This window comes from Myxocyprinus asiaticus, chromosome 2 (assembly GCF_019703515.2).
Source record: "Myxocyprinus asiaticus isolate MX2 ecotype Aquarium Trade chromosome 2, UBuf_Myxa_2, whole genome shotgun sequence".
In the NCBI taxonomy this organism is placed as follows: domain Eukaryota; kingdom Metazoa; phylum Chordata; class Actinopteri; order Cypriniformes; family Catostomidae; genus Myxocyprinus; species Myxocyprinus asiaticus.
This window is the reverse complement of record NC_059345.1, coordinates 51,331,168-51,356,200: the sequence shown is the minus strand read 5'-3', so window position 1 is coordinate 51,356,200 and position 25,033 is coordinate 51,331,168. Positions and strand designations below refer to the sequence as shown.

Sequence of the window (25,033 nt, the reverse complement as noted above, 5' to 3'; positions counted from 1 at the left end):
TTTGTCTTTTTGTCTGATTTTCAAATACTTTTTTGCCTCAAATCAAAGTTTGTGATATTGTGATTCACCTCAGAGCTGGCAGGTTTGGTTCATGGCTTACAACTCTTTTATAGAGGTTTTCATGAAAAGCCTATGCAAAACAATGAATAGAAAAAATACTTCCGGGAACCCAGAAGGCACTGTTGTACTCTATTGATGACACAGGGGCATATCCAAATTTTACAATGTCACTATGGCCTATCACCTTCTAGAAATAGCAAGTTGCAAATCATTCAGAGAGAGAGAGAGAGAGAGAGAGAGAGAGAAGAGCCCTTCAATATGTCCTGCTTACTGTTTCATTAAGAACTACATCAACACAGGAAAGACAAAGGCGTTCGTCAATCCATTTCATGGGGTCTTTAAAATAAATAAAATGGCTGTGTATCCCTTTAAGAGAACTCCACTGCCGCCTCGTGGACACTACTTGAAAAAATGGGCATACAGTTTTGAGGCAGGCTTGTGTATTTTTTCCCCGGCTTGTTTTCACTCGGAGTGAGCGATCGGAGTTGACAAAACAAATGTGTGCCGTGGATTGAAGAGTCGGTGTGTCACAGTTCAGGTGGATCTGGATGATGGACACGGAGAAGAGAGTCCAAGGGAGTACATGCGGGACTACTCGATCAAATTTCACGAATAAGTAATTTCTAAACATTTTCTCAGACTCGTATGACAACAGTGGCCGCTGATTGTCCTCGCGCAGGACATTGAGTGTCTGGTGCCGAGTTTTATTTGCTACCTTGCTGCGAAGTTCGTGTTGCGCTTACTTGATTGAGTGAGTTTTGAACGCGTAATGAGGTTTACATTCGCGAGACCACTTGTTGAAATCGCACCCAACTAAGTTCAGTATTGTGGTCAATAGCATTGTTTCGAATTGACCAAATAATTAATTTGTCTGTTCAGTGAGTCATTCTAGTTCATTGAGATTCAGTTGTTTTAATGTTGGATTATGTCAGAGCTGACTCTACCTATCTCACCAAGCATTATCAATCAAGTTCACACATTTAGACAGTTAAACGACGGCCAAGTGTCTACTTCAAATAATAACAATAACGGTAGACACTTAAAATAGTTCTGTAATCATAAAAAAACAATTAAACGTTTTTCTTGTCAGATTTAAAGTATTTAGCTCGCTAGCCGGAGAACTTGATGGTTTTGTGACTCTAATCGAAATATTTAAGCTTTGCTGTTTGGTAATTGCACAGTATTCATCATCTTATCATTGCTTCTTCCCACGATACAACAATAGCACATTTAAAGAGCTGGTTTGATAAAATCAAATAAATCAGTCTTAGCTAAACTCTTGAATATTTAGCGATGTCCAGTTTCCTGACAAACTTTTAGCGAACAGAAAGCCGACTCATATACAAACATTGGCGCTTTTGGGAAAAGCAGTTCCAACACTCCATCGTTATTTTTCACATTTGTTCAGTTAAGTCAGTTAAGTTGTTAATGCGACTGTTTCACCACGTTTTCCTGCTCATTTACTGTGGCAGAGCGCTTGTCATTTAACTGACCTCCTCAAACCCATCTAAAGCATCTGGATTGCGCTCTTCCATGAGTTTCAGACATGGGGGGACAATTTAGATACATTTGATTCTCATATCGCGAAAGATCGACACTCATTTCCCTGCGAAGTTGATCTGTGGCCCAACCATGTCTGGATCCCCGGGCTCGAGTGGCTCCAACCCGCGGAAGTTCAGCGAGAAGATCGCGCTGCACAACCAGAAACAGGCGGAGGAGACGCGGGCCTTTGAGCAGCTCATGACAGACCTCACCGTCTCAAGGGTAAGCACTGGGTCTCACTATGCCTCCTTCCATCGATTTAATAGAGCTAATGCCTAAGTTTGTTTTCAAGTTTGTACTCTACGCACTTGAATCGGTGTATGAATGTAAAATCGATCTGACGAGGAGGGGACGAGTGCGTCAGTGAGTCACTTCACTGCTGTCATTCACAGAATATATCTAATAGAACTCACTAGTAATCACTTTAACCCTTGTGCAGCCTTTTCGATCATTTTGGCTGTGTTAATGCCAACGTCATAAATTTTGCCAACGGTGTGTATTATTTGGGGAATTTTGATATTTCAACATCAGTTCCTATAATGCATCTATAATACACTGTGTACAAAAAATAGTTACACTCAGGACCTTAAGGACAAAAATGTCCCCATTGAAACCCATTAAAACGGTAATATTTGAGCCCAGTGCCATTAAAACATAAAATCATGAATTCTATGATATTATGCTTTCCTTCTGGAGCCCTGGCTTCAAAACTTTAATTTTTAATATTTTCCACCAGATGGCGCCAATTTTCTCATGTTTAGCCTATGGAGCAAATAAATGCTTTTTTCCTATTTTCTGTTTGCTGTATTATAGAGCACTGCAGGCCAAATGAATAAATGATGCAGCTAAAATTGTGTGAATGTGTTGGTATGGATGTCAGAGTGTGTTTTTTATGTGTGTATTGAGAAGTGTGTGTGTGTGTGTAAAAAACAAAAGTGACATTATATAAACAAACTGGCATTTAACGAGTTAAAATCCTGAAAATGAATGAATATTTGGTTATGATCAGGACTGATGTTGGTTAAAAAAGTCCATGAAAGTGGAAAATAATGTTGATATATAATATTTTTATGGCAGTTTTTTGACACTGATATTTTGGTCCTCTAAGGTCCTGAGTGTTTTTTTTAAATCTGACACTGCACAAAAAATAATAATGCATCAAAATCAGTGTTGTTGCTAATCATTGACATATCTCAGACTGTGATAATAGTAATAAATAAATAAAAAAAATCCTCTTAGCATTTAGTATATGGAATATATATATATATATATATTTTATAAAAAAAAACAACAGTGGCATTATATAAACAAACTGACATTTAAGGGTTAAAATCCTGAAAATGAATGAATATTTGGTAGTTATGATCAGGACTGATGTTGGTTAAAAACATTTTACTCATTGAAAGTGGAAAATAATATTTTTATGGCAGTTTTTTGGCACAGACATTTTTGTCCGCTAAGGACCTCTGAGTAAGTTTTTTTTATTGACGCACAAGGGTTAATCAATCATTTGGTCTTAGATATAGATGGCAGACATAATTTTGTTCTTTGACTGTAGTTGTTTTCGATAGTCATGCACCTTTACAAAGTCACCAAGGCAAACATAGTTTTAATCAAAATACCATAGTTACTACAGTTATTGTTATTACTTTAAAATGGTGTGAACTTAATCCTAGCCACTATTGTCATCAAAAAAGTAACAAAATGAGAGACTCTGAAAGCTTCTTGCAATGTTTCAAGGACATCTCTAATTTGCCAAGATTTCCAGTACAATAATTCAGTTCAGTTTATTATTTATCCACATAGGACATTTTAGTGGCACATGTGTTACGTAAGAACCATCCAGACACACAAAATAACAATAACACACGGGTCAAAGAGAGAGAGAGAGAGAGAGAGAGAGGTGACATTCAGGTAAAGAGCAATAGGGATTCGTCAGATTTTACAGAATGAAAATAATAATAGAGCTGCAACTAGCGATTATTTTGATAATCTTCGATTATTTCTTCGATTTAATCTGATAAATAATGAAATTTTATTTCCTGTATTTTATTAAAATGTGCTTTTTTTCAAAACATAAATGATAAAGGGCATAAGGATTTGGTTTGATAAACTATACTGAGTTCACGTTTCTATACTCAAACAATACTTTGAACAAAGCCTGAATCATGAATAGTTAAGTTTGTATTTCTAATTATTATGATTACTTTCAGGACATATGCAAAACAGTTCCTTTACTTATAAAACTTAAAAGTACTGTTCATCAAAGAGTAACATGATTCATCAGGGATGGAGTGGGACAAAAAAAATCAGCCAAGCAGAGGGAAATAGTGACACCGGAATTAAAATATTAATAATTCTGCCCAGCTGAAAAATCATAATTATGTATACATACACTGGCGGCCAAAAGTTTGGAATAATGTACAGTTTTTGCTGTTTCGGAAGGAAATTGGTACTTTTATTCACCAAAGTGGCATTCAGCTGATCACAATGTATAGTCAGGAGATTAATAACATGAACAATTACTATTACAATTTGAAAAAAAAATAAATAAATCAGATCTTCTTGACTACTTCAAAGAGTTCTCATCAAAAAATCCTCCACGTGCAGCAATGACAGCTTTGCAGATTCTTGGCATTCTTGCTGTCAGTTTGTCCAGATACTCAGGTGACATTTCACCCCACACTTCCTGTAGCACTTGCCATAGTTGTCTGTCTTGTATAACTATAACCATAACACTCTTTTCCAATTATCTGTTGTCCAATGTCTGTGTTTCTTTGCCCACTCTAACTTTTTCTTTCTGTTTCTAAAGTGGCTTTTTCTTTGCAATTCTTCCCATAAGACCTGCACCCCTGAGTCTTCTCTTTACTGTTGTACATGAAACTGGTGTTGAGCGGGTAGAATTCAATGAAGCTGTCAGCTGAGGACATGTGAGGGGTCTATTTCTCAAACTAGAGACTCAGATGTACTTATCCTCTTGTTTAGTTGTACATCTGGGCCTTCCACATCTCTTTCTGTCCTTGTTAGAGCCAGTTGTCCTTTGTCTTTGAAGACTGTAATGAACACCTTTATATGAAATCTTCAGTTTTTTGGCAATTTCAAGCATTGTATAGCCTTCATTCCTCAAAACAATGATTGACTGATGAGTTTCTAGAGAAAGCTGTTTCTTTTTAGTCATTTTTGTCCTAATATTGACCTTAAGACATGCCAGTCTATTGCATACTGTGACTACACAAGAACAAATACAATGTTAAGCTTCATTTAATGAACCAAATAGTGGTTTATAACAGCAGTGTTTGATATAATGGCAAGTGATTTTCTAGTATCAAATTAGTAATTTAGCATGATTACTCAAGGAGAAGGTGTTGGAGTGATGGCTGCTGTCTAGATTTGATCAAAAATGACTTTATTCAAATAGTGATGGTGCTGTTTTTTAACATCAGTAATGTCCTGACTATACTTTGTGATCAGTTGAATGCCACTTTGGTGAATTAAAGTACCAATTTCATTCAGAAACAGCAAAATCTGTACATTATTCCAAACTTTTGGCCGCCAGTGTGTGTAATCAGTGATAATACTATTTTAAAACTTCCAATATTTAAAATATTTAAAATGCATTTAATCAGTGACAGTGTACAAGCATGTTTCTAAAGTATTGTTTTTTTAAAGTTTTTTTTTATGGTAGTGTATACTTATCCAGTAACAATGTTTGCCATAGTGTACATTTACTGGTGAAATCACACTTTACATTTGGCATTATCAGGACTATCAAATATCAGGACCCTAAACATTATTATACATTTTATTAAGCCTTGTATACAATTTAATATAGTACAATCATTTGTAAACGCAGTTCAGATTCACTCTTGTGCTGAAAAGTCTCATCCTGGCAGTGTTCGTTGTATTACATGCACTTACATGTTGAGAAACAATCTAAAACACTTCAAAAACGGGCACATTTTGACCTCGAGATGTCAGTGTGACATCCATGAAAGCTGCACGATTAAGTACATTGAAACTAAAATCGAGGTACAATGTTGCACGAGTTTGATCAAAAACACTTTTGTTTATCTTGGCATGGCTGAACTTAGAGTTTAGGCAATATTTAAGTCTTTGTTGATGTCTATGGAGCTTTTTTTAGTTTTTGAAGTATGTTTCGGGGAATAGTTTTGGTCAGGTAGTGATTAACTAGGTTTTTCACCGATGGGAAATGTTTTACCAGAAAGTAGAGCCCCACCTCAGACAGCACTCTTGTCTCTGTGGAGTCTGTAGGCATGAATGAATGAGCATGATCTGCCATTTCACAATTTGTAATTCTTTTCTTTTAGTGCACAAGAACATGTGGTTGTGTCGTAGTAAGTGTCATAGTTTGAAGCCATACTCCTCTACAAAGGATCTGTGTTACGCTGACTTACCACATCGGCCACTGGAATGAGCCCTGGAGGAAAATGCTTGCATGTCAAGGATGTTAAAAACTCTTCTTGCATTTTAGACATTTTATTTGATATTTTAAAGAAATATTTCGGGTTCAATACAAATTATTCTCAATCAACAGCATTTGTGGCATAATGTTGTTTACCACATAAATTAGCCTAATTTCGAAATGTACAGTGAGGTACTCACAATGGAAGTGAATGGGGCCAATCCGTAAACGTTTCAAATGTATAGACACAAGATGTAAAAGTCTAATGTTATATCAAATTTTACAACTTCGTTGCCACGACGATGATACACTGCAAACCCTGTAATCCCAGTAATTTAGTAATCCACTGCAAAAACTAAAATTTAAACAACTTTACAGCTCAAATAATACATGAGGTTTTACAGAAGAATTAATGTAAGTGCTTTTTTTTTTAAATTATAAGCTTCACATTTCTGCCTTTAAACCCTCCAAAAATTGGCCACATTCACTTCCATTGTAAGTGCCTATCTGTATCCCCAAGTTTTGCTTTTTTTTTAAAGAAAAGGAGGGATGAGTCGAAATTGTTATTATTAATGTAATTTTTTTGTGGTAATAAACATTATGCCACAAACACTGTCGATTGAGCTTAACTTGTATTGAACCTGGAATATTCCTTTGTGATCTCAGAGATTTCGACCGCACAGCATGCACAACAGTCTCTAGAGTTTACTCAGAATGGTGCCAAAAACAAAAAACATCCAGTGAGTGCCAGTTCTGCAGACAAAAATGGCATGTTAATGAGAGAGGTCACGGAGAATGGCCAGACTGGTTTGAGCTGACAGAAAGGCTACAGTAACTCAGATAACCACTCTGTACAATTTTGTTTTTTGTTTTTTTTTGGATTTTTCCCCTTTTTCTCCCAATTTGGAATGCCCAATTCCCGATGCGCTCTAAGTCCTCACGGTCGCATAGTGATTCGCTTCAGTCCAGGTGGCGGAGGACGAATCTCAGTTGCCTCTGCGTCTGAGACAGTCAACCCGCGCATCTGATCACGTGGCTTGTTGAACGCGTTGCCACGGAGACATAGCGCGTGTGGAGGCTTCGCGCCATCCACCGCGGCAACCACGCTCAATTCACCATGCGCCCCACCGAGAACAAACCACATTATAGCGACCACGAGGAGGTTACCCCATGTGACTGTACCCTCCCTAGCAACCGGGCCAATTTGGTTGCTTAGGAGACCTGGCTGGAGTCACTCAGCACGCCCTGGGATTTGAACTAGCGAACTAGCGAACTCCAGGGGTGGTAGCCAGCGTATTTTACCACTGAGCTACCCAGGCCCCCTACTCCGTACAATTTTAATGAGATGAATAGCGTCTCAGAATGCACAACATGTGCAGATGGGCTGCAACTAATGATTATTTTGATAATCGACTAATCTAATGATTATTCGAACAATTATTCGACTATTCGGGCGATTATTGCAACGATTAATCATTAGCTCTTAACCGACTATTCAGCTTGTGCCCAACTTAAAAGGTTGTATTAAACGTGCTTGCTAACAATAAAGAGGACAAAATCATCTTTTAGAAATACATCTAAATAACATTCACTGAATTAAAGGAAAAAATACTTTTAAGTTTTATTCAGTAAAAAATTCACTCCAAAAAATCCTATTGTTATCAAGTGTATTTGTCTAAAAATCCTTAAAACAAGATACATTTACTTGAGAAGCAACATACACTGATCAGCCAAAACATTAAAACCACCTGCTTAATATTGTGTAGGTCCCGCCCGTGCTATTCTGAGATGCAGGTTGGCGCTATTTTGCCGGCACGAGGGGGATCTACACAATATTAGGCAGGTGGCTGTAATGTTTTGGCTGATCGGTGTATAAGATATTTAGACTTGCTTTAAGAGAATATATCTTAAATATAAGTGTATTTTGTATATTTGTATTTTTTCACTTTGTTATACTTCTGCGAGTGCAGTAAAGACAAAAATATACTTATATTCAAGATCTATTCTCTAAAAGCAAGTCTGAATATCTTATATGCTGCTTCTCAAGTGAATGCATCTTTTTTAAAGGAGTTTTAGATATTTTAAAAATATTTGTATTTTTAATATTCAACATTCTCAGATAACAATTTTTTCCTCTGCAGTATAGCTGCTAAAGTAAATGTACATTGTTTTAAATGAGTTTTAGATATTTATATTGGAAAACAAGCCAAAACAAAAACAAATCAAAAACATATTTTGTTGCAGTGTATAATGGGGCGAAGATTAACCTCTCTCACCTTTCTGTTCACTTCAATCCATCTTTAACTCTCAAAAAACAAACTCTCTCTTATTAATAAAGCTGCATATTGGCAATTTTCTTCATGATAAGAAATGCACAGTGACATATATTATGATTCAATAAGTCGCGGGCAATCACGTTATAATCTAGCGGCAGCAAGTGCGTGCTTGAGTGACGAGCGTCACCGTGACAGAGTGTGCATCAGCCGGGTGCAGTTTCAATCTCCCCCTTAGATCGGGACACTTTGCGCAACTCATAGAAGAGGCGCTGACCACACAGAGAAATGGCAGTTTCGGAGTTTGTAGTTATTTAAATGACCTGCCTCCTTATTATTTAAACTTTAATAAAGCTCTAACGCACTAACTGCATTTAAGATGTTTCCATTAAAGACGCTCGACATGCAAATTTTGCTTCAGCGGAGCGGCAGCTCCGGCTCCGCTTATTCCACAACGAGAGTGCTTCTGTATTTACTTAATTGGTATTTTTGTATAATTCCCGCATATTTTGCAATTTACATCACCTAAAGCTGTTTTCTGTGAGCTGTTTCTCTCCTCAGTCAGGCGCGAGCTGCAATGCTGCTCTCATGCGTCATCATTAGAGTTTAATGTGATCTCATGTTGGGTTAAATGACATCAAACGACTATTCGACAACGAACATTTTTATCGACAATTATTTTATTGGTGACGTTGTCGACTAATTGTTTCAGCCCTTGGTACAACAGCAGAAGACCACATCAGGCACATTATTAGGACCATAGTGTTCCTAATAAAGTGTTCAGTGAGTGTATAAACATCTTGAACTGTTACAAAATGCACTAGGAAAGCCTCAAATTGCTATTGCATGCATTGTCCATAATTACAGATGTGTCCCCTATGCTTAGATCTGACAGACATCAACTGATTGTGAGAATTGCATTTACCAAGCCCCAGTAGCAATGATGCACAGTGGGTGAGAGATGCATGGCTGTCTACTGGCTGTGTGAATGTCTGCTGCCTTTGTGGCAATTATCCCAAAGTAGCAGCTAAATTTGGCTACCACTTATTGTGAAATGACTTACAATGCCAGTATCATCACAGTTCAAACACTTTTTACGTGTCCAATAATTGAGTGATTCAAAAGTCTGAATTTTTGGCCTTTCCACAGTTTTCTGTGGATTTCTTTGTGTGTTATTTGTTGGATTTGAGCATTTACTTACCATCCAGAGTATTTAGCAGAATTATTAAGAGCTTACAAAACAGTTAGACCTCTTAGATCTTCTGGTTGTGAACTGCTGGCTGTTCCAAGATCCAGATGCAAAACTAAAGGTGATAGAGCTTTTGTTGTGAAAGCCCCACGATTATGCAACAACCTGCTCTGCAATATTAGATCTGCTGAATATGTGTCTGTTTTTAAGGCTTGTCTAAAAACATATTTTTATAGACTTGCAATTTACCACTATGTGTTTTGATTTTATGTTTATGAAGAACTTTGTGCTATATTGCTAAACTATGCCATACAAATAAAATAAAGTTGTTGTTCGAAAGCTGCAGAATGTATTATCTTTGCTACTTTTGGCATCAAAAAGTAATGACTGTATCCAAACATATTTCCTAAAACCTCCCCTTAGGTGCCATTGTTCATTCAAACAGATTGGTTGAGCCAGTCTGTACGTTTACATGCGCAGTTATAATCGAGCGGTATTTGGCGGGGTTTTGCCTTTTCAAACTGCAGTCTTCATCTGTCTAAGTAAACATGACACAATGTGCAATCAAATATTTCAAGGAATGCGCTGAGTTAAATGCACATTGCACATCATTTCTATCTTTGTTTGGAGCATGTGCAGTAGAGGTCAACCGATAATGAATTTTGCCGATACCGATAACTAAGTTGGTGGAAAAGGCAGATAACCGATAAATCGGCCGATAGTTTTTAAAATAGATTCTTAGAATGTTACAAAATGTTCTTAGTTGGCACAGACATAGAGGCCAGAATTCAAAATGAGTAAAATCCCAAATATAGTTTATTTTTCAACCAAAATCCCAATAATAATCAGAAAAAAGATTGTGTGCATAATGTGGGACTTTTAACACTAAACTAGCCTGAAACACACTGGGGACTCTTATTTTGAAATGACAGAGACTTGGCTCAATTAAAATGCTCTGTATTTAATATTTACCAAATCAAGCTTTTGAAAGCCTATACTGTATATTATTATTATTATTCTTCACAAAATATGAATTTGGTGACGGGATGTATGTGCTGACAAGGGACGTTTCCATGTAGTAAATGTTTTTTTGCATGCCCTCGCTTCACTTTAAAAAACAGAATTATCAGAGGAAGACAGAGGAATAAAAAAAACTATTGGCATAGATTTTTGTTGATAACCGATAGTTCTAAAAAGCAGCTTTCAGCACCGATTAATCGGTAAAACCGATATATCAATCTAAAACTAATGTGCAGTGCACAACGCTGAGGCCAGATGTGGTCAGATTAACATGTAAACATGCTGGACGAAGCTGAGCTACAATCGCATTATCTAGGTCTGTAAGTCCAACTTTGGAAAAATCAGACCGGTACAATTTTAGTTGGACTAAAGCATTTACATGACATTTTAAAAATACAAATAATTTTTTTTAGTCCATCAGAAATTGAACTTTTAAAGTGGATGTAAACGTACAGAGTGTTGCTATGTCAGGCTCCTCAAACTAAAAGAGCAATGTACCACAGAGCAACAAGGTTGCTTGCTTGTATTTATTGTCTATGCACATTAAACTGGGATATATGTATCTTAATCTCGGAAATAAGTATTTTAACATTGGAAAAAAAAAATAACAGTGAAGCAAAGTGCCAGGGAATCATTTGACAGTTTTTGATTTGGCCGAAGAGTCGCTCTGGAGATGGCACATCTAGATCAGTTACCTTGTTAAGAAACATGAAAATGGTTCAGAAATGAATAGCCTACTACATCCTTGTGAACTTCTGCGATTAAAAACTGGAACTGACTTACATTTTCATGGAACTGAGAGTTTTTGAGTAAAACTTACCAGATATTTTTAGAGCAGTAGTAATTCTTGCTGTTTTCAGTAGTATGTGTAACATAACAGAAATATGAACAACACTTGCCTGTGTGCTGTCATATTACTTGTGAGATGAGCTGGATTGTGTATGTCACCTACTAGCCGACATGTGGGGAGACATGCAGACGCTGCAGCCATGTTAACTGTTCCTTGGCATGACCGGCCTTTGCTTTGAGCTTTTTGCATAACCTGCATGCTGTTGTGGATCTAAGTGTGTCTGTTATTTTGGATGTCAGCACAGGTTTTCATACTTTTACATATTGTAAAATAAATTGTACAAATTGAATGTAAAGCATTATTTCGGGTTTGTTACAAGTTAAACTCAATTGACAGCATTTGTGGTTTAATGTTGATTACCACAAAAATAAATATTTACTCGTCTCCCTTTTTATTTTATTTTTAAAGCAAACATTTAATGAATGTGAATGGGGCAAATATTTGGAGGGTTTAAAGTAGAGGTCGGCTGAAATGGGTTTTTTTAATGGCCGATTCGGATATCCAGAGAGCAGAGTTCCCGATATAATCCTGATATATCACACCATTTAATATAATATAAATGACATAGACTATAAATAAATTGGCTGTAATTGGCATTATATTTCATACAAAACTTCAACTTTGTAAAAATGTATATACGATTTTGTGTGTTTTAGATTGCAGTCTCTCCTGGTTTCTGTTTAGTCTTTGCATTTTAGTGATTGATTGCACAAAAATAAATTATGTAATTTCAAGTGCAGTAATACACTAGGAAGAAGGAAATAACAACAGTACACACAGTAGTCCAGCTCATGCTACCCATGCACAACTTACCACTCGCCACATTGAGAGCGAGAACCACTAATTGCGACCACGAGGAGGTTACCCCATGTGACTCTACCCTCCATAGCAACCGGGCCAATTTGGTTGCTTAGGAGACCTGGCTGGAGTCACTCAGCACACCCCCTGGCTTCAAACTCATGACTCCAGGGGTGGTAGTCAATTTATTTTTTTATTTTTTTTGAACAAAAAGACTGAGTCAAACTAATTCACATACAGTGCACAGTAAATATGACATTTACTTACTGTGTAGCGTACGTGAAGCGCTTTTCCTTTGAAGTTCCTCTAATGCTCTTATGTGGATCCAGCGAGAATAACAATCTCCTGACCGCTTCCAGACAGTTTACTCTGCTCTAATCGAGTTTGGATTGTCACAGACTGACCATCGCACAACATTCGTGAGTCGGAGTGACACAGTTTGATCCAGGCTATTATAATACACGCTTCAGAGGAAGATATATGAGTGCTCAACAGGAAGAAAACGCTGGAAGTTTCGTGAGGTTTGTGTATTAAATCTGTTTAAACAAGTATCCGCATATTTGCTGACGGTTATGATAGAAGTTTTATTGATATTTGGCTTTTTAACATTAGACAAGTCAGTAGCAGGAAACTGTTGAGATGAGAGAATGAAACACCTGTGCACTTTAAGCATCATGAACTCATACGCATCTGTCGAGGCTCTGATATGTGGCACCGGTTGCACACCGGTCTATTATTGTGGTTACACGATTGCATGTAACAACAGAACTAACTGTGATTGGTCATTAACATGTCTCACATATAAGCAGGCGATTCTCGGCGCCGTCCTTGCTTAACAAACTGTGGAACCTTTTATCGGCCTAGCAGATAAATCAGTCGACCACTGCTTTAAAGGTAGAAATGTAAAACTTATAATTGTATTAAAGCTCTTACACTTTTTCTTCTGTTAAAACTTGTGTATTATTTGAGCTGTTAAATTGTTTAAATATTTTTTTTTTTTTTTAGGGTTTTAGTGTTTATAACATTACGTTGTCATGGCAACAAAGTGGTAAAATTGGCTATAACTTTACACAGAAAAGGTTAGTAAATGATTTTATCACACTAAAATAATGTTTACATGCATTTTGTTTATGTCTTGTGGCTATACTTTTAAAAACAGTATTTTAACATTTACAGATTGGCCCCCATTCGCTTCCATTGTAAGTGCCTCACTGTAACCCAGATTTTTGCTGCTTCTTTTTTTATTTTTTTATTTTAAAGAATAGGAGAGATGAGTGGAAATCAGTATTATGCCACAAATGCTGTAGGTTGAGTTTAAAAAAAAAAAAAAAAATTGTCCTTTTAATAAGAAAGCATTCAACAGGAAAAGAGAACTCTTTTAAGAGCCTCTACCATGTCTAGTTAATTTTTAATGGAAAAAGCATGCAAATAATTTTTTTTGAGGTCCTGTATGATAGTAATAAACATCCCTCTGCAATGTGTGATCTTGATGGGGGAAAAGAATAGCATAAGCTTAAGCAAGCTGCCCCTGGGAAATCCTCTGCTTCATTAAGCGGCTTGGTCCTGCTCCACAGCTGGGGTGTCATTGTTTTGATAAATGCATACATTGAAAGGCTTGATGTGAGCCTCCATGACCTTAGAATGTGTGCTGAGATGGAGGATCCGTGCTTGTTTTTTTAAAAAAGCCTGTGTTTGTGAGCCGTCTGCCTGGAACAATCTATGACAACATTGGATTTAAAGCGGCAGCTTTACAGTGCTTTAATACAAGGCATAAGATGATGATGATGATGAGGAAGAGAATATTTTGTTTCGATGTTTGTGTAATAGCTCGCTTCTTACACACATTAATATAGAATGAGGTAATGTATGTAGAGCCCCCTATGGACACAGCATTAATTTAGAAAAGTGCATTTTACAACTAAGAAATGTGAAACTAAGGTTTTGTGCTTTGGCTCAATAAAATGTCTATAAAATGTGTGTTTGATTACAAAAAAAAGACTTCAGCTTATGTGTAGTAACCCATTGATATCACTAAATGAGGTCAGTCTTTGAGATTCAAATTTTGTCTTTTGGTTAGTGAGAGGAAAGTACGCCTCCTGATTTGCTTATGCCTGATCAGAATTGATAATTTTCATTGTTTACCTTTGCCAAACAACAAAATCCACATCCTCTAGTCCTCCGCTTGAGTTTGCTTAACACCTAAAACCAAACTCATTTCCAAGAATTTCCATCCTCTTCATAACTCATGAAAGTCTTTAAACTAGTCAAATATTTTACAAATATACACCTTCTAATAATACACCCTTTGGCAGACTCTCTTACTCTCCTAGCAAATGCATTCACTGTGTCGTCATCTTTGTTTTAGGTGCAGTTCCAGAAGATCCAGCAGCTCCGTCTGTCTCAGAACCGGGCACAATACTACGGTGGCTCTCTGCCCAACGTCAACCAGATTGGCAATGCCAGCTCTGATTTCCAGGTACCTGGGTTGCCCTCCATCACTTATCTTGGTCTGCTAAGTCAGTCTAGCTAGCCATGTTCATTTAGGAGAAGATAAGCTTCAGCCATATACTCTGTTTATCTGAGGGAAGAAAAGCAATGTCAAGAGACGGTAATTGCAAATCTTCCCTTCCCCACAAAGATTGTGTTTGTGCCCCCTTCTTAGTCTGCCTTTACTCTGTTCCTTAAGTACAAGGTGATTCCCACAAGTGAACACGATACAGCGGTGAACTCTAAGAACCAAAGAACTGTATCTGTTTCTATCCCCTATGGAGAATAGTGTTGTATACCTCCAGGTGAAAGTGATCTTGTTGCCGTGAATAAAGGTTCTTTGAGACATGGAGCAGTGATCCCTACATTTTGTCCATCATGAGAAACTGAACCTAGAGAGGTAAAAGCCCTTTGGAGTAAAGTAAATTCACCTGGGGACACAAGACTAATGGTTGCACTTTGTTTTGCATGCTTTATCAGTCTTTAAATATGGATACTCTGGTGTCTGTTTTTGTGCAAGTACTATTAAAGTTATGTATGAAAAATTAACATGGCTGTTGTGCATTTGTGAGGAAAATGTTAACCAGGATGACATTTCTCCACAGGGGACGTTTCCCTCTTGTCTGGACTCCGTAAGAGGGACTAGACATCATGGTCTAGTGGAGAGAGTCCATCGAGACCGCAATCGGATCAACGCTCCGCATCGCAGACCCATTGACAAGCACGGACGGCAGATATCCTTTACATTCACTGGTGTAAAGATCTTTGTAGAGAAATAAAGTGATTTATTTCCTTGGCACAACCACAATTGTGTGATTCTCACAAAACCTGTCAATACAAATCAGTACTACTACTACTACTTTCAGCTGCTCCTGTTAGAGGTTGCCCACAGCAGACCATCCGTGATCTGCATATTTGACTTGGCACAGGTTTTACACCGGATGCCCTTCCTGACGCAACCCCCAGTGGCTGGGGGACTCTCACTCACACCTGCGGGGCAATTTAGTGTCTCCAATTCACTTAACTTGCATGTTTTTGGACTTGTGGGGGAAACCGGAGCACCCGGAGGAAACCCACGCGGACATGGGGAGAACATGTCAATACAAATCAATACAAATTTTTATTATTAAAATTTGTATTATTAGTGATGTCAGTCAATTAAAATCTTTAATCGCAATTAATCACATAATTTTTCATAGTTCGCGATTAATCGCAGATTTTAAAAGTGATGAAATTTTACTGTATACAGTATTCTACTTTTCCTATCAAAATGCACTAATTTCTTTCTTATGAAAAAAAAAAAACAATCTACAACAATAATGCTTTATTAACATTTTCCAAACAAAGCCTTCCACAGTATAAAGATAGAAATGCACCAAAATAGCACCAATTAAAGTAACACTAAACATTTCGCTAAGTCTAATTGGAAGGTTGACTAATTGAAAGAGGTTGAGTATTCATACTGTGGCTTTCTGCTTTGCTCAGCAGTCGTGAAGCCACAATCAAGATTCGCGTCAGGGTGTCAACGCCAGTGTCAAGTGCAGTTTTGAACTCCACATGAAAAGCGCTTGCAAACAATGTCTCGTTCTGCATTTTGGTGATAGTTAAGACTTGCCATGCTTCTATGGTAATTAAATCGTACGATCACTGATACGGCTTTTGTGTGTGTTTATGGTGTGTGCGTCAGTGTAATGACTCCGGGCAGACACGTCGCAAAGGTTCCACCCTTCTCAGACCAGTGTTTATGCTGGTTTATGATTTATTAATAGCAAATGCGTTAATTGCGATTAACAAAAAATATATGATAAGCTTTTTTTAATTAATTGCATGCATTAGTGTGTTAACTTTGACAGTTCTAGGAATTATATTTTGCATTAAAAAAAAAAGCCTACATTTATAACCATTGGGATTTTTTGGATTGTTTCATGTCACTTAAACATTTTCTTGATTGGTTTAATGAGAATCACCCAAGCTCTGAGGATTTTTACTCACTGTGCATGTATGTGTAGAGGCATCATTATTATGAGGGCAGAATGTTGTGTGTGTGGTCATAAATGTTGACCTTTGCTCATGTGGGCAAGCTCTCTCTCTGTTTTCTTCTTTTTTTTTTTTTTTTTTTTTTTAGGCTCCAGGCTTAGTGATGATATAGACTGTGTCTTTATATATTGATCTTCCCACTTATTTACCGTGGGTGTGAATGAGTGGGTAACCTGCTTTTTTCTCCCCGCTCATATTTATTTTTATTTTTTTTCTGTTAAGAGATTTGAACACCAGTACTCCAGTGTCCTCATTTGTGGGTGATTAGCAGAGCTCACCACTGAAGATCGTATGCATTTTGCCGCTAGTTCTCCATTCATTCAGCACATGGATTGATGATTTCACTTTTATAGCTATGCCAGCTGGTCTTTTATGCTCCACAGTTGTATAGTTTCATTATTTTTTTCAGTGGTTATCAGTAAGCTTAATCGTTTGTGGGCATAAAGATAATTTCAGTCTTCTGCAGATTTAGCTTAGTGTTAAAGATTAAATGAAAATAAAAAAAATGCCTAATGCCATCTAAGTTACTACTCTGTTTTAAAGATGTGCTGCAAGATATGGAGTGCATGAAGAGTCCTCAAGTGATTTCGCCTTGATCTAATCTTCAGTCTTTTGAAGACACGCAGGTTTTTGGGTTTGAATTATCTATAACCAAGTTGGAAGCTTCTCCGTAGTAATTAATATTGTAGTAGTTAAGGAACAGTCCACTTGCTGTGATGCCATGCCATAAAGAAAGACAAAAAAGACAGTGTGAGGGAGACAGAAGAAAGTGTTACAAAGAGTCGTGTTATGTAAGAGCTTTGAACGACAAGTTCAAAGTAATTCCACACGGTGATCCGCATTTGTGATGGTGACCGCAGTCATGCTAAAAACTGCAAGACCTGTTTGTCAGAACTCTGGCAGCTCTGCGCTGTGAATTGAGCCACTCCCTCCCTGAGGGCTGAAGATATTCCAACGTATTTTCATGGGTTTCTTTAGTCTCACCTGATTTTTTTTTCTTTTTTTTTTTTCACCCCTTTTTTTTCACCACTTTTTTGTATTGTTTGTTTTTGATTGTCAGCATTAATTGCTGACACTTGCTTGTAATTGTTTTTGTAATCTGGAAATGCTCGACTGGGATGCTGTTCCATCTTTAAGGCCGAAACATACTCTACGCAAGTACATGAACGCAGATGTGAGCGCTTGGCCACTGCATTGCCAACACTCTTTCTGGTTGAACATGCTTATGGTGTGTTCTTGCGTTACCATGGTGGAAACAAACCTCAGTACTCAAGGGGGCAATAGAGTTACCTTCAAATGTCTGTGCCATTAAACTGGATGTATTATTAAGGTAAGTTGCTGTAAAGATTGACTTAAACGTACTTGCTCCTCAATATTTTCTTCAAATTGTTGCTCCACCATGACAGTAGTTGATTTGAAAGAGAAAACTCACTGTAGAAGCGGACAGTTCAAACTAATCTCACTATAGCGCCCCTTACAGCAATGTTGATAATACAACTCACAGTTGCGTTGTGTTATGAATTGTGGTTTGACACATTTCTGAACAATTGTTGAGGTTTTTCACAGGCAAACACTACTAGTTTTCTTTCTCTTAGGCTCCAAACTAAACTGTAAATAAACACCTAAACAAACATTCTCCTTCTTATCATCCAAAGTATTTCATTTTCTTGCCGCTCTAATTCTACTGAGCGAGAGAATATGAGGGATAGGATTCAAAGCCCAAATTTGCTTTCGCTCTGATTTTTTTTTTTCACTCTAGTGCCAGATGTCCCTCACAGTGTTAGCTTGTTTTCTCAAATCGATTCAGGCACATCTGCCAAGATTACGCACTTGCAGTCTTGCAAGCCAACCACTGCTAATGCTAATCAATGTTTTTGTAACTTGTATAGTTGCCTTTAAGACATATTTTTCATTAGAGACCCAATCAACATGTCTTGATCTTACTTGGTTCGTAATACTGGAATGATATCCATTTGGAGGATGAGCAGTGTGGGTCGAGTGTGAGATGTCAGAAAGAAAGGTTAGCTCACCCACGCCTTCCTGGATCTTCTGAGACAAAGGTGCTGTCAAAGTCTCTCTGCACCGCTCCAACAGTCATGGGCTAATTAGATTTTAGGATCCTCCCTTGTAATCCAAGCCTGCTATCTTATGTCATCATCCCCCCACCCCCCCGAGTATCAGCTACAGTAATTACACGAGTTCATGTCATGCCAAGGATATTGTACATATGATAATAATATGTACTAATGCATGTATACTGTTTGAATGGGGTGGACAAAGAGTTTTTCTTTGACTGGTTGTTAGTTGGTTGTGCTGTGTTGTCATGGCTTGGGTCACAGGGCGGGTTGGCGGTTGAAGTGTTGGCATGAAGAGCTCAGTCTCTCATTACTGCAGCAGAACTGATGACTGGGTTTTCGAGGCCCAAGCAGATGTTGAACAGAGAAAGACTCTGTCCTGCTTTCTGTCTCATAAATCCACCCCTCCCCCTGTTTGGATGTGAGGGCTTTGGCACAGACGGTCATGACGAGGCAGCATTGTCAACATCGGTCTGAGCTGAAGAAACAATGTTTACTCAAGGAGTTCTTCAGCTGCTCTGTGTTCTCTATGAAAGCTTACCTTACTCTCTCATAACTTTTGTTTGAGTCTTGAGTGGAATTAGAAAGCAAAAGTAAAATGTTATAGGGGTCATGAGAAATAAAAGTTTATTTGATATTTTGAAATAACCAGTGCTGTCAGTCCATTTAAAATGTTTTCACATGATTTTTCATAATTAATTGCTGTTAATCACAGATTTTGAAAGAGTTGACATTTGACACTATATATACTTCTGGACAGTTTCTCCTCAGAAATTTAAACACGTAAAGATGTCTTTATATTCCTTCAGACTCGAGTTATAGTAGGTATAGCATGTAACTTCTGACCTCCTCACACTTGCGTGTGACATCCTTTTTGACGTTCACATCAACTGTTATTTTCACATTCGTCTCCTGATGTTTAGTGCGATTATATCTTCTTGCACTTTGTTACGGCAACAGCTCATATGTGGGTGTTGCCATACGCATTCTGCACGTTCAAATATGCGTGATTAGAAAAATCGGTCTTGCCGCGTTCAATGCTCGAGCACTCTGTTGATTATGAAATTTGCGCCACGCGTGTCTGACCGAAGTATACTTTGGGCGGGAGGTAAACTAATTGAAATATCTAGTCCTTGTAGTTTGTGATTTCATGGCAATAGACATTAAATATCTTAAACCCTCATCCTCTACCATATTAATTATTGCAATCCACTTTGCTATAGCAGTCGTGAATCATTAACATGATTCATGCCGCTTTGAACTCCACATGAAAAGCACTTGCAGAAAATGTTTGGTTTTTCTTTTAGCACTGGTACTGTCTACTTAATGATATTTAATCAGAATTGTCTGGAACGGGATGTCAGAGAAATGCTGATGCTTCGCTCCAGCAGGTTGTGTGAATTCGGCTCATCACAATTTGGCATAGTCCAATCTGGGTTTGTTTTGTACAGAAATTACGGTTAAGAGGCCCTTTCTCCATCACTTGTTCATTGATACAGAATTGCTGTTTTGTGTGTGTGTGGTTCCAAAATGTCTAAAACCACAATACATAACACAATGCAAGTTCGCATTGCATTCTCAACATTGGTGCTATAGCTAACATTAGTGTGAATTGTCTGCTTTTATGGTGCATTATCTCTTTCAAGCAAACTACTGTCATGTCAGTGCAAAAGTTTGAAGAGAATATTGCTGAGCATTAATTAAAGTCAGTTTATTTATTGCAACTTACCTGAATAAGAACACATCCAGTTTTCTGGCACAAGCTTGTGAAGTTAGCTCTTTTGCCCTAGAGACGGTGGAAAATGGTAATGAAAAACAAAATTATGTCTGTTTTTGGCACAAACACTTTGACTAACATTACAAGTGGACCTCAGTGGAAACAAATGATGAAAAATGCATGACATGACCCCTTTAACTAATAATGTTTTTGAGACTCACTTATGCCTACAGTATATGTAAACCAGGTTTTAAATGATTGTGAAATTTGTCTGTGGAAGATTTTCTTGACTAATCTACGCTGAGAGTTCTCCATATGGAACGATGTACCTTTCTCCTCCCCCAGACAACAGCTGGAGAAGGTGAGTCCTCCACTTATAGTCCTGCTCATACCTATGCACCAACAATAAACGTGTGTCCGCAGCATGCGGTTACATTTAGCACACTGTACATTTCAAATATTATTCTAATGTGTCGACTGTCAGTGGCAGGGGAGAGTGCAAAAATGATGTTATCTTGAAATGAAGCCATCATGGTGACATTAAGCAGTGTTGAAATTGAGATCATGTCACATTAGAGGGAGTGTTAATCTGTGTTTGCATTTGCCTAGACTATCCCACAGATGCCTGAAAAGACAGCAGTAATAACACATATGTTTTTTAGCCTGGGGAAAGTCCACATACACTGAGATGACTTTAGGAGATAACGCTTTAGCAAAAGGTTAGATGAAACAAAGGTGTTCAAAGAGAAAAATGTCTCTTTGCCCTTCACTGTCAGGGGGATTAAAAATCCTTTCTCTGAGAACAAACACTCGCACTTTGCTCTGCACAAATGTCATTCTTCTCATTTCAGCCCCGGTGAAGTGTAACCATTGGATGGTTTTCCTCATTTATTTACTGAGGAGTGAATTGCAGCCGGTAATAAAAGGCTTAAGGAAGCTTCTTCTCATCATAGTCGTGTTTTGAATGTGGGCTTGGCCAACAGCCAGCGCGCCTTTTTCACTGCCTCAGCCTCTATGTTGACTCTGCGACTTGTAAAACTTTCAGAGTCCACGCCTTGTGTCATTGTTTACACCTGAAAATTGGTTGGCCTGATCAGCTTTAGCACGACCTTCTGTTCACACTTCCGGAACACTGCTGTGACAGCCATATGCCACTGAGCAACTCACATGGCCAGTTAACACGGCCATTAGCAACACAAAATCAAGGGATTTATTTTATGTACTTTACTGATTTGAGATTTAATTGACAAATAATGCATTTGAAAGTGCAAACACTTACTAAATCACATTGTAAATGTAGTTGTTGTGTAAAGAAGCAGGGATGGGGGTTGCAAAGGATAAAACTCTCACATGAAGTTTAGCTGCTTATGTGATTTTAGGCAAACTTTTAGAGCATCATTATAAATGCATAAACAGTGAGCAGTTCACTCCACATCAAGGGATGTCTCCGAAGCATCCAATGAATTATGAAACATAGGATTCAGTAGATCAAGCACAGTTAGATCTTCACCACCACTTCACCATGTATTTTTGAAATTTTATTTGAATGACATTGCCTTTTGTGGTTTAAATCATGTCCGTTTTTATATTCTTGCTGCTTTCAGAAGTGTTCTCATTATGTTGCAGATTTTTTCTGATGTTTGATTGTGTCCTGGTGAAGGGCCCAACACTAACTAAAGCATTTCTCTCTGATTCTAACCATCTCTTTTCTTTCTCAAGGATAAATGTTCAGCTATTCCTCAGATATCTTCTCCGTGTAAACAGCAACTAACTAAACCTGCCAGATCTTTTGCTCGCCACCCTTCAGACTACCCCCCCCTCCTGCTAGAACAGATCGTGAGCTCAGCGTGTTTGTTGGTTCCCCTCCCTCTCTGCTCTGGACTGCTGGACCAGACCAGCATCAGCTAAATTTCCTAGTCCCACTCTACATGTTTGGTTTTGCTTTATTTCCCCTTATGGCTTCGCCCATTTGGTGATGCACTGGTGGGTGTGTATCTGTTGTCTTTTGTCTGTTGGGATTTTGCTCTCTAATGTCACCTTATGCAATTAAATGAAGGGCCAAACAGATGTTTTCTTTCTCCGTGGACATTAGAGCTTAAGCTAGATTTAGGGTGAGTCGGAGAGTTATTGCAAATTATTTTTGACATTTTTCACAACGTTTGAGAGGCCTGCTGTTTTTCATGTGACAACGTGACGTGTCACAACGGATCTACAGATTCACTAGTGTTTGGTTTGTGCTGTTGTAAAATGCTTGTAAGGGATGTTTGCTCAGATGTTTCTAATGCTTCTGCCAATGTAAAATTGGGGAATAGGGCATAAGGAACTAGTTAACACTTCTCAGGGGGGAAATGCAGGCGAGTTGGCTCCAAATCAGTGATTATGGTGTCAGCTGCAGTGTTAATGAAAGTTCTGTGACATTATGATAAAGGCCAAAATCCACACTAATACATTTTCATTTGAAAACGCATTCGTTTCGCTACGTTTTAGCCTTCCGTGTACACTGAGGCCGCGTCCAAACTAAAGCCTTGTACGCACATGTACAGAGTTCCCACGCGTCCTGGAAAAACTGGAATTTTGCTGTGTAGTTTCCAGTAATGGAAAAGTCATGGAAAATAAGAAAAATACCTAAATGTCCTGGAAAAGTATTATTTGTCCTGGAATTTTTTTTTTATTTATTTATTTTTTAAGTATAATAAAACTGTTTGACTGTGTGGCTAACATGGTTTTTGTTTCATGTACAAAAACTTGATAATGATCGGGACTCAGGATAGGTGTCAAATATGCACATTTGTATAGTTTTGTCACTGTCAGCAGCTGCACATTGTAAAACAACATCAATGGTTGACTGTCATGAACGAAGCCCTTTTACGTTCATTCTCTGCTCACCTGCTGTCATCTCTGCTTTGCTCCGACTAAGTATTTTAAGTATTGATACAGTAGAAAAATATGAATGTTTTGTTCTTACATTTGCTGTTGTGTTAACTACAAAAACATTTGAGTTGTATAACTTGGACATCGGTTGACGGTCAGACTGATACATTTTTCAACCCGAGGTGGTAGCATGGCCTAGGCCGCTTATACTGCGGTTACCACATGTAGGGCCTATTATTTCCTCAGTGTCGGAATCACTGAATCCAGTCATGAAAATGGCATTAGCTATAAACTGCGGAATCTCTCAGAATGAGTGTTTGAATGCACATATAATCAAATTAAAATTGTGATATGTCCTTGTGTGATTAGTAAACTGCAAAACTGCGATTTAATTAAATAATATACATAATCTGCATGTGCTGCATGCTTCAAAATGAATGTGTGCAATGAATTCAGAAAAAATAACCAAGAACAACATTATACTGTACATCATGACCTCTTGTGTGTTTTTGCTTAAATATTACACATGTTAGGGAAAAAATAAAATGTACTGGAACCTTGATGTAGTAACTTTGTCACTGGGTGTCACTAGCCTCTGTACTATGAATTCGCTAGTGGGTGTTCCTACTGCTGTCGCTCTAATGTTGTTGGTGGACTTCACGTCTGACCATATCTCTTGAAAATCTGATCACAGATAAGGGACTTTCCTTGTAAAACTAAGATTTAATTCTAATTTGACAATGAATCAGTTTTCTTGTCCCTAAAACTGCACATTCTGCAGGGGAGAGTGTTTTTATATGGACTGCAGCAGTGCTCAATGCATCACAGCGTTAAAAATACAAACAATTTATCAATGTACAAATCAAACTCACTCAGATTGCCAACAATTTCTTTTCCATGCATATTTTATATTATATCCATGTATGTGGTTACAGACGAATCATAAAGGACAGTGAAATCGCTCACAGAAACTTCTCTGTCTTGCCTGCACTCGACTCCATTATCTCAATGGAGATGAATGATGTGAGCTTCAGTGACACCCTTTTCCTATTGTTTGTTGCTCCAGAAAGTCGCTCCTCATTTGCATAAAGTTAAACTTTTCTCAACTTTATGTCACTCGCCACATCCACATCTATTCGCCAGAGGTCGCTGTTGCATATTTCGCCGGCTCTCACTGAAAATGAATTAGATCTAGGCTGCGTTCCACTTCACTTTTAACATCCACGTGCTAACTCCCCTAAGCACTTCCCCTCGGGGGACTACCTGCCGCCATTTTGGAAGTCCGTTCCACTTCGTTTAGTGAGCAAGGGAAGTTTTTGTTGACGGACCCTCAACCCCTCGATTTTGACCAAGGGAGCGAGCCTACTCTGATGTATGCATCAAGCAGCTCCATATCCCACAATGCAACTCGGTTGTGACCTGACAGCAGATTGCACTTCATCAACCCCACCCCCACACAACTCTAATGTATGATGAAAGTGAAGTTAGGTCAATTAAGCAGTTTAGAAAAGTTATAATGACATTTAACAGCATAATACTTGTAGCTACCTTAAACTGTTTATCACACAGTTATACCCTATGTGTCCATTGTTATTTTAACGTTTTTGTTTGTGTAAATCTTGATTAATCCTTTCTAACAATTCATTGTAATGAAGAAAAAAATGTTTAACTTACAAGATTTATTCATAAGC

At 37.9% G+C, this 25,033-nt stretch overlaps 1 protein-coding gene across 2 annotated transcripts in view; it reads left to right on the top strand.

Moving 5' to 3' along the window:
* The first annotated feature begins 478 nt into the window (after positions 1-478).
* Positions 479-25,033, top strand: part of LOC127414559 (CREB-regulated transcription coactivator 3-like) — a 57,679-nt gene continuing 33,124 nt past the window's right edge. For both annotated transcript variants that reach the window (XM_051652686.1, XM_051652676.1), the window contains exons 1-4: positions 479-1,824; positions 14,521-14,631; positions 15,248-15,376; positions 20,771-20,832. In XM_051652686.1, coding sequence (XP_051508646.1) covers positions 1,693-1,824; positions 14,521-14,631; positions 15,248-15,376; positions 20,771-20,832 — 434 coding nt within the window. In that variant the 5' untranslated portion in view covers positions 479-1,692. The remainder of the gene's footprint in view (positions 1,825-14,520; positions 14,632-15,247; positions 15,377-20,770; positions 20,833-25,033) is intronic.